We start from the raw sequence: 9,444 nt of genomic DNA, 5'->3' as shown, positions 1-9,444 counted from the left end.
AAAAGGAATGAATCAAGGAGAAAATTAACAGATAAAAAGATTCATAAAATACCCTGATCCAACGGGGACAATAGTGATCTTTCCTGCACGTCTTTCTGCCAACGTGACCCTGTCTCTTTGCATTGGAGATCTCCACTCTTCCCTGCCTGTTGTTTAACGTCTAATCTGTCGAACTACTACTATCTACCTCTGGACTTTGCTGTTTCGTGGAGTCAGTGGCAAAATTCTTCTTCTTCCTTCCGCATCTTCAAGATATCCTTGCATCAAGGGGAGAGGAAGAAAGGGACAGGCATTCAGTCATTCAGTCATTCAGACATACATACATACATACCTCATAGAGGAGGGGGTTACAGTGATTGTACCCATTGTTTGACTCTGTGTCTGTGTCTGTCACATTCCAGATACCCAATCCTATTTTGAGTGTCTCTTTTCCCTTGTTACAACACCATCACACCACCACCACCACCAACACTTCCGCCTGCATCTGTCTAATTTCATATTTGCCCCTGTTCTGGCGCTACGCATCACTCCGAAAAGGACCGTCCATCCAGCACCATCACGTACCCGCCGTAGGAAGCTACCCTCTCCACGGCCGGACAGTACAGGGGGCGCAGTCGGTGTCTCTTACAGGCCGACGTGTTCCAAGGACTCGGTACGCTGCATGGATTAGGAACCACTAACCGGACATTTGGCGGCCAGTACCCTCATTTAAGAGTCCAACCGGAAGCCTCATCAGCTGTTGGTGATGCTCTGAGAAGAAAATCATTGTTCACAAAATTACTCTCTTGTCGCCCATTCTTTTTTTGTCTCCCTGGCTGTGTTCACCTTTTGCAACTCACAGACAATTGACTCGGGAAAAAGGCGCCAGTGGCTGAGAGAACAGTCTATCTCGATCAGCCTTGTGTTCACTGTGTGAGGTTTCCAGATACGAAACCCCAGCAACCAACACATCTCTCCAACTCATCGATTCCGTCATTTTTAAGAGAGAAAAGAGGTGCCACCGCCTGCATCTGGATCACCCCCAACCTTGCTGCCATCGGCGGTTGTCTCCGCGCATATACTGTTATTCTTCGCTTTGCCCCTCACCTACGACCGCAATAACCAACTGTACTGTTCAGACGCAAGCGTTCCCCACAGAACGAGATGGATACGCGAACGAGCTACATGCCCTCGTCTCGCCAGAGTCGAATGGCCATCGATTCCTTGTTGAATCCACCGGCCGAGAACGACACAGCGGAGAACCGACTACGCCATTCATTCTCAAGCCAGCAATACTCGCCACATTACCCTCCAAGTCCCAACCGCTACTACTACTCCCATTATGGGGAGAGCCACGCCTATCCGGACACCCCAGGCTCGTCTCAGGACCAAATGTTCCTGTCCTATCGACCTGGATCGACCGAGTCATCACCAGATCCTTATTCTCGGGACCGGTACGACTCCGTCTCCAGCAGCTCCAGTAATGCCGCCGAGCGGCGTCGGCCTCCCCGGCCCAAGTACGAAGAAGAAGAGATGTACTTCATCTGGTACCACCGTGTCGACCTCTGCCAGGAGTGGAAGGAGGTGCGCGAGAACTTCAACCGCCAATTCCCCAACCGCCAACGGCGCGGGTTTCAGGGAATCCAGTGCAAGTTCTACAGATTCATCAAGGAGAAGAAATGTCCCACACTGCGCGAGCAGCGGCGAATGCGGGACGGCGAGTTCCTGCGAGAGGGTTCGACCATGATTGACTCGGGAGCTCCGCGATTTGGAGTTGTGGAATGGGCCCAAGTGTGGTACCCATGGATGCGAGAACCAAAGGAGCAAGTGCTTGGTCGGCGGATATCTGCATAACTCTTTTTTTCCCCGTCTTTTCGTCTGTCGTCTTTCAGCTTCGCCCCGAAATGATTTTCGGTGATTCTTTCGTTCTTACGGCCGCACCACAAGCAAGATACCTCTGAAGTTTATTCTCGAGTTTTGAGTTTCTGCAGGTGGAGGTTTCCGTCATGTTTTTTTTTTCTTTTTTCTTTTTTGCATCACTGTGTGTTTTCTCCAAGATTCAAGTTCAGGGTCATGTTCAGGGTCATGCCGTTAATGGTTGGGAGGCTTTCTGAATTTAGGGCTGCATTCGAATAGCAGGTTTCTGATGATGGCTTAAGATAATAATAAGGTACATCATTCGCATTTCAATACCGTATGGCTTCATTTCAGCGTATGATACAATACGGTACGGCACAATCTGCCGGACACGGGCCTGTTAAGGTACCTAACAAGGTTGTCCACCACCATTGGTAACAAGATAAACCACACACGCGGCCATACCTGAGCAAGATGAGCATAATTCCAAAGTATAATGCAGACAGAGCACACAAGGCCGTCATCCACATCTTATCCTCTTTGTCCTTCGCAGGTCACTCCAGCGCCAGCCTTCTGCAAGCCTCCCCGGATAACCACCTCAATCCCAACCCCAACCGGACTATGTACATGTATGTAGTAGCTCGGCATTCACGTAAGCAGATAGCAAGCCATAGGTAGCCATAGACTCAATACCCCGTCGAATCCACTATGGTGCGATGTAGGTTTGACTTTGGTCGGATTCGCAATCGACAGGACATGACATGATAATCATCATCAATGACCGAACCCCGCATCTCCATCCCCCGTGCTAGCTTCGGCTGTGACGTTGACATTGACGTTCTTGGTGCTGATCTGTCTGGAAGGCCGGCCGTCGTGGAGATGGTTGTTTTGGGGTGAAGGATCATCCTTCTCTCTACCGTCCGCCAATGCCGTTGGCACTGACTGGTGTCTATCTACTGGTACTTCGGAAGTTCCGTCCGTGGCTGTCACTCTTGCTCACGGGCTAGATACGTGCTTGGCTGAAGAGAAGTGGGGGGCCTGACACTGATACTGATACTGGGACTTGGCTGGCACTGAAGCTACGCTGATGCTGATGCAGATACGATAGTATGATTTGTTTTCTTTTTCTTTTTGGGTTTCCCGGGAGGTCACAGGGTCTTGTCTTTTTGGGGGCCTATTTTCACTGTAGGTCGACATTGTAGAGGATGATCGTTATCTCGACCAGACAGATTCCATTCCCGGACACCAAGCAAGCAAGTCATCTCGAAATGGACTGAAAACTGCAGAATGCAGCCACCCGATTCTGGGAAGGCATCGCTTGTCAGAATGCTACCACCGTCGCATTCGATCGTGATTGGGACCGTCAGCGTCCAGGCTGTCCTCGTCAGAATCCACGTGCGAGTCGAGCCCGAATCCAAATCCAAATCCAAATCCAACCCGGCCTGCGCGCCGCCCCTCACTTGCTGAATCGGCAGAGTCGAATTCCTCGTCGTCAGATGCGCCATGAGTTCGATATTTGTGGTAGATGGCTGTGGGGTCGTCTTCCTCATCGTCCCACGACAGTTCCTCGTCCGGATAGTCATTTGCGGGGTTGTTTTCGGCTATAGTCGTCAAGATGGGTTAGCACTGTGCGTGTCGAGGCCGGATGAGTGGATTGAGCATACCATTCGAATCGGCGTCCTCGCTATCCCACTCCTCGTCCTCGTCGTCCTCTGCAAAATGTTCCCAGTACTCTTCGTCCTCTTGCGTAATGACAATGACTCCAATATCCTGACGGGTGGTGTCAATTCCATTCTGTTGGAACCACTTTGCGTGGTCCATTTCCAAATCGACCAGCGGGTTCGTGAGTAGCGTCCCTTCCGGTAGTGGCCGTCGAATGTAAGTATCGTAGACATACTCGCCATCACTGTCGTCCTCCTCTTGCGCCATTGCTTCTACCGGAGCCCGGACGTCGGGACTTGCACGAACGCTGGTCTCTCGCAGCGTCGTCGCTCGAGGCTTATTGGGTGTGCGCGGCTGGTACTTCAACAGAGGCTTGGGGATGACGGGACGTGCTGTCGTCTGCGCTACTGGCCGCTGCACCGACGGTTGCGTCTCCATACCTCCTTCCAGCTCAAGGGCAATCTGCTCAAACTCGCGGGCCAGCCGTTCCGACTCGTCCTCCCAGTTACTCTTGCGAGCCTGCGCCTCCTTCTCCAGCACCTGTGTGATGTGCTCCTTCGCGGCGGAGATGGCAGTCTTCCGCTCCTCTCTCCATTTCCGCTCCGCCTGATTGACCACAGGCCGTTTCCGTGGCCGCGCAGGCTCGGGCTCTGGGACACTCACACCGCGGACCTCCCCCTCCTCCGTCGCAGCCTGCGCCGCCGCATCGGCTACCAACGACGCCTGCCTCGAGTGCGGAGTCCGCCGTAACTTCTCCACCAGCACCGCGACCGCCCCGTCACCTCGCCGCTTCTGCACGCCCCCACCGGCGCTCCGCAGAACATTCACAGGCGTATTGGACCTGGAAATCTGGAACCGACGAACAGACCGCGGCGACGAGGAAACCGGACTCTCCCTCCCGCTCGACGCAGAAGACTCCCGCGCCACGTCAACAGCAGTAGAACCCAACAGATCCGGACTCGCCACCCCACTCGATGAGTACAGTGCGCGGTGGAGCTTCTCCTCCGCTGCCTTGCGCGCAGCAGCGAGGCGCTGTTCCTCACGGAACTCAGCTCCAGGGGAAGTAGCTCGGACCAGAGGCACGGTCGCGCCGGCACCCGCACCTGGACCCGAAGGGCGAGCAGCACCACTGGGAGCTGGAAACGCAGAGCTACTCACGGATCTCGGAGTGAGGAGTGTCCGTGACGGTGCAGCTAGGGACGCAGGGCTCGGGGAGCCGCTGTCCCGACCGTTGCCACTGACCTGGACCCGCTGGAAGACAAAGTCCGTAAAACGTCGTTTAGTCTGGTGGAGTTCAGACTGGATATCTGTAGTTCATGTTAGCTAACTTTCTTATAGATCAGGACTCATATGAGTAGTTAGTAGCATGTGGACATGTGACGCCGTACGAGGCCGTGGGGCGACCCAGAGTCAGGGAGCTTTTCTTACACAATGTGTCCACCGGTTCTTCTTCGCGGCGACGCTTGATGTTGATCTGCTCTGGAGGTAAGGCCATCCTGAAGCCTTGGGAAATTTCCAGTAAAGCCCAAATGTAGGATTGAAGAATCGAACAAGATTGATGATGGGGGAGAAAAACAAAGACTGATGGAATCGACCTTCAGCTAGAGCTTCATGTATCGTACCCAATATGGATTAGCGTCGATCCAGGCGGAGTTAAATCACGTGATCAATAGAGTCATGATGCATTCCTACTTAGGACGTGCTGGATATATGACTAGCCTGGAAGCGACAAATCATGTATAAACCTATTGCTTCTACTACTGTGACAGCCATTCATTTGATTTCATTTTGTTAATTCTTGTCCCATATCCTTTATCATCCAATGGCTTGAAATCGCCCTCGCCATCGTGGACCCATGATGTCCACAGCTATATAACCCTTGTCCGTATCCAACATGCAACGTGGGTGAGCTGTGTGCTCAGATTGAAATCGTTGAAGTGGCACCAAGAATGCAAATAGGGGGAATGAAACGTCCAAAAACAAACCAGAGCCGAACCAGTCCAGGGTATCAGCCGACGTCTCATCCCGCTCTCTCATAGCGCACTGAAAGTCAGCGGCTGGGAACGGCACAAAAAGGTAAGAAACAAGACAAATAAGGAAAAGACGGAGGGAGAAAGCGGATATTAAGAAGATCATACCCAGATAGCAATACAAGTGATGATATCAAGAAGGTATTAAAATGTGGTAAGATGGCATGGCTGGAAGAGAAGAAAGTATTTGGACAAAATCAAGGTGATGCAACCACGCAATTAACCAAACCAATACAGAGAAGGAAGTTCGCAATGTTGACAATGGAGAATATAAAAAAAAATTGGGTAAAACGACACTCATAGAACTGAACAGCGGGATGAATCACTCAGATATGAAGATAATTATTTTGCACCGATTTCCTCCTCAGCCCAGCCGGGCAGAGAAGTCTCGTTCTGAATGGCCAGCCCAAACCCCGCATGGTTCAGTCTTCCCAGAGCCGAGGAGAAGCTGGAGAAACTTGCTTGTGGGTGGTGGGCGACACCTGCGCGGCCATGGCCGGGTTGGCTCGAGACAGGGCCAAAGGGCTCCTGGGAAAACGAGGGCAAGCTCACGGTTCGAGAATGTTGCGCACGAGGCACACTCAAGCTGCTGGTGCTGGCAGTTGCGTGATGGCTTGGCCCTGAGGAGCCATTGGTCACGTTCAGATAACCAGTCGAGGGCTTGTGTTGGTGCATGGGTGCCTCGATGCTTCCGTTTGTGAGCTCGCTGGTGCTGGTAGCGTTGTAGTAAGATTGTTGTTGTGTCTGGGGTTGCGACTGCGACTGGAGGGCGGCCAGGGCCATCGGGTCATTCAGCCGGTTCTCCTGTTCCTGAGCCTGCTGCTGAGCAGACATTTGGTTCAGATACATGGTCAGTGGATTGCTGGCGCCCACATTCAAGATACCAGACGGGGAAGATACGGTTTGCAGGGGGTGACGGTTCTGCTGGTGTCCGTTTTGGGAGCCAGTCGAGCCGGGGGCAGGCGACAGGGCATGGCGAGTGGGACTGGACTGGGAGCCTGATTGATGCAGATTCGGTTGAAAGCCATTAAGAGCAGGAGGCGGAGACTGTGCTCCCTCGAGACCCGCTCCGTTCCGGCTATGCTGTCCACCATTGCCAGCCTGACGCGGGGGGTTGCCGCAGCGATCCTTGCCGAAGTTGATCTTGAATCGCTTGTATTCCTCGCGGTTGCGCATTCCCTCAATCGCTTTAATCGCATTGGCAATGTTGGTAAAGTTGACAAAGGCACAGCTCTTCTCCCGCAACGTGTTCACCAACTCAATCTCGCCATACTCGGAAAAGTCCTGGCGGAGGCGATCCTCCGTCCAAGTCTCATCGAGGTTACCGACATAAACATTACGGGAAGCCCCACCGCTCACTGCCAGTGCAATGGCGGGAGGCAGAGGGCCAGAATGCTTGCCCCAGCCAATCTTCAAGCGGCGATTGTGAATCATCAGACCCTGCAGGTTGCTCAGCGCGTAGAAGGAGGCGGCAGAGGTTGGATCGATGAAGGTCACGAAGCAGATGTGCTTGTCAGGGATGTATCGGATATGGTGCAGCAGTCCGCCCCGGACCACGTTGCAAATCTCCTCGATGGTGGTTTCCGGGTGGATGTTGCCCAGGTAAATGGTCCGGTTACCTAGATTGTTGACGCCTCCAGCTGAGGTAGCCACGGCAGCCGCAGCGACGGACTGTTGAGCGAGAGCGTTGGTGATCAGATCGCGGTCGGCGGAATTCAAAATATGCGCATAGCCGGGAGCGATGCCCAAGAATTGCGCCGCATTTTGCTGTTGTGTCTTGGACACGTACGCGCAGCGATCCTTACCATAGAAGACGCGTCTCGGGGCCTGCCATTTGGCTTCCTGGGGCAACTGGGAAACGGCCTTCATTGCGTTGCTAATCGACAGAAAGTGTACAAACCCGATCGCTTTTTCCCTCACAATCTTGACGGTGTCAATCGGCCCGAATTTACCGAGTTCCTCGCGTAGCTCATCTTCCGTCAGCTCTTCCGGAAGGTTGCCCAGATATACATTTCGCGAGGCACCGGATTGCTGTACCGCCAGCGCGACCGAGGTCGGAACCTGGGACGGCTTGCCCCATCCCACTTTGATGTCGTTGCCCTTGATGGCCAGCTTCTTCAGGATAGCATCCGAATGGAAGTGGGTCGCCGAGTTGCTGTCCAGGAAGGAGATAAAGGCACAGTTCTTGTCTGGAAGCAAGCGAACCGACTCAATCTGTCCGCTGCGTACATGGTTAAGGATTTCCTCCGCGGAGGTTTCTGCGGGAATGTTGCCCAGGTACACGGTCCGGCTCGTGCCCGAGAGGAGACCAGGGGTAACTGCCGCTGCAGGACTGCCAAATGCCGCATTACCAAGGCCTCCCAGACCACCAATTGGAGACTGTGGGCCGTTCAACAAGTGAGAGTTCCCCAAGCCGTCGGTTGACATCATCCCTGAATACAGACCGGCGTTCGGTGTAGCCTGAGTTGGGCTTCCCAGCTGGTTTTGATGATTCTGTGCATGTGCGGAGGCATTGGCTTGGGAGAACCCACCGAAATTAGCGAACTGAGGCGAAGCGAAGGCAGAGGGAGTCCCAGGCTGGAATGGACTGCCAAGCAGAAGTTGAGAAGGGAGGAGAGGCGTGAAGTTCATGTCGAATGCCGTGCCAGAGTTTGCCATGCCGTCCGAGAGGTTTGAGGCCGGGTTGGAGGTATTGATGTGAGGGATGTTGGCACGACGAGCGTTCCGATCCGCGAAACCCTGTACTGGGATATTGGAATTGTACGCGCCGTGGGAGAAACCCGTATTGTCCGCGTTCAGGGAGGAGAATTTGGAATGCATTAAACGGTTCGAGATACTCGAGGCATCGGAGGTTTGCATGGCGAGCAGAACCGATATAGACGCGGATGGTTGCCCCTAAACACGAAGAGGGACGAGGATTCGGTTTGTTTGAAGCGGCCAATATCACGAGACAAGGGCAAAAAAGGATTAAAACCAAGTGATATTAATGACCAGAGACCGTAGAAAGCCACCGGCCTGAAGATCAGCCCCGTAGGAAGAAAGGGGGCAATGAGAATTGAGTAGGGGGAGAAGAAGAGAAGTGAAAGAAGATGGAAAGCGAATATGATTCAACGAAGAGAAGAAATCAAATGATCGTTATCCAGAAGCAGAAGATGAGAATCCAACCAAGAAAGGGAGACAAGATCAAGAATCTCCAAAGGAGACGTGTTGAGAAGGGATTTCAATGGTCAATTGGAATGTGCATGGATTGGCAGCAGAGAATGAATGCCGCAATAACAAAAAAGCCAAGAAGGGGGAATGGGATATCAAGAGAGATTACGGATAGTTTAGTACAAGAAGAGAATAGTGAGAAATAGAGAAGAGAAAGAATAAGAGTAAATGACCAAGCAGATACTCCTAGTAAGTCTGTATGGAGTAAAAGAAGTAGAAAAAAAAAGGAGTATCTAGTCTAGATAGTAGGGGATGGAGGGAAAAAAAAAAAAAAAACAAAGTGTAGAGTGAGGTTTAGTGAGGGCGGAGGGAAAAGGAGAGTGAGAGTACTACTAGAGTACGGAGTACCTGGCGTCTGCTCCCGTAGCTAGTTGGTCTAAGGCTAGTAGTATGGAGTATGGAGTAAGGCAGTTCACTAGACTGTTTAAGGTAGCATTCAAGGGCAATAGATTAGTCCATCTTTCGTAGGAGACTAGGAAAGTGGGTATGAGGAGAAATTGAAACTGATGTTTGAGGCTTGAAGATGCAACAAAGAAGTCAGTCATTGTCTGTGGCTGAAAAGGACAGATGATACTTACAATGAGCTGCAGAGAAGAGATAGCAGTAGATCGGAATACAGTAAATGAACGACGAAAGATAGAGGTGAGCAAGAATAACAGAAAAGAATGAGGGAAAAAGGGGGTTGGTGATGAGGAGAGATGAGATG

General features: G+C 52.2%; 3 protein-coding genes across 3 annotated transcripts; 1 reads left to right on the top strand and 2 right to left on the bottom strand.

Moving 5' to 3' along the window:
• Window positions 1–1,143: 1,143 nt before the first annotated feature.
• CDV56_108235 (uncharacterized protein) lies at window positions 1,144–1,833 on the top strand (the record flags this gene model as incomplete). Its single annotated transcript, XM_026761854.1, has 1 exon — window positions 1,144–1,833. One exon carries the CDS (start codon window positions 1,144–1,146, stop codon window positions 1,831–1,833), a length of 690 nt encoding a protein of 229 aa, XP_026614741.1.
• A 1,332-nt stretch (window positions 1,834–3,165) lies between these two features.
• On the bottom strand, window positions 3,166–4,993 carry CDV56_108147 (Iwr1 domain-containing protein; the record flags this gene model as incomplete). Its single annotated transcript, XM_026761766.1, has 3 exons — window positions 3,166–3,437; window positions 3,501–4,805; window positions 4,927–4,993. The coding sequence occupies 3 exons, from the start codon at window positions 4,991–4,993 to the stop codon at window positions 3,166–3,168; spliced, it is 1,644 nt and encodes a 547-aa protein (XP_026614740.1).
• An 877-nt stretch (window positions 4,994–5,870) lies between these two features.
• On the bottom strand, window positions 5,871–8,387 carry CDV56_108036 (putative differentiation regulator (Nrd1); the record flags this gene model as incomplete). The annotated part of the gene is made up of 1 exon (XM_026761655.1): window positions 5,871–8,387. One exon carries the CDS (start codon window positions 8,385–8,387, stop codon window positions 5,871–5,873), a length of 2,517 nt encoding a protein of 838 aa, XP_026614739.1.
• Between the last annotated feature and the right edge of the window lie 1,057 nt (window positions 8,388–9,444).

Source organism: Aspergillus thermomutatus (assembly GCF_002237265.1).
Source record: "Aspergillus thermomutatus strain HMR AF 39 chromosome Unknown NODE_86, whole genome shotgun sequence".
Lineage (NCBI taxonomy): Eukaryota > Fungi > Ascomycota > Eurotiomycetes > Eurotiales > Aspergillaceae > Aspergillus > Aspergillus thermomutatus.
The sequence above is the reverse complement of the archived record's forward strand: the minus strand, read 5'-3'. Positions and strand labels throughout refer to the sequence as shown.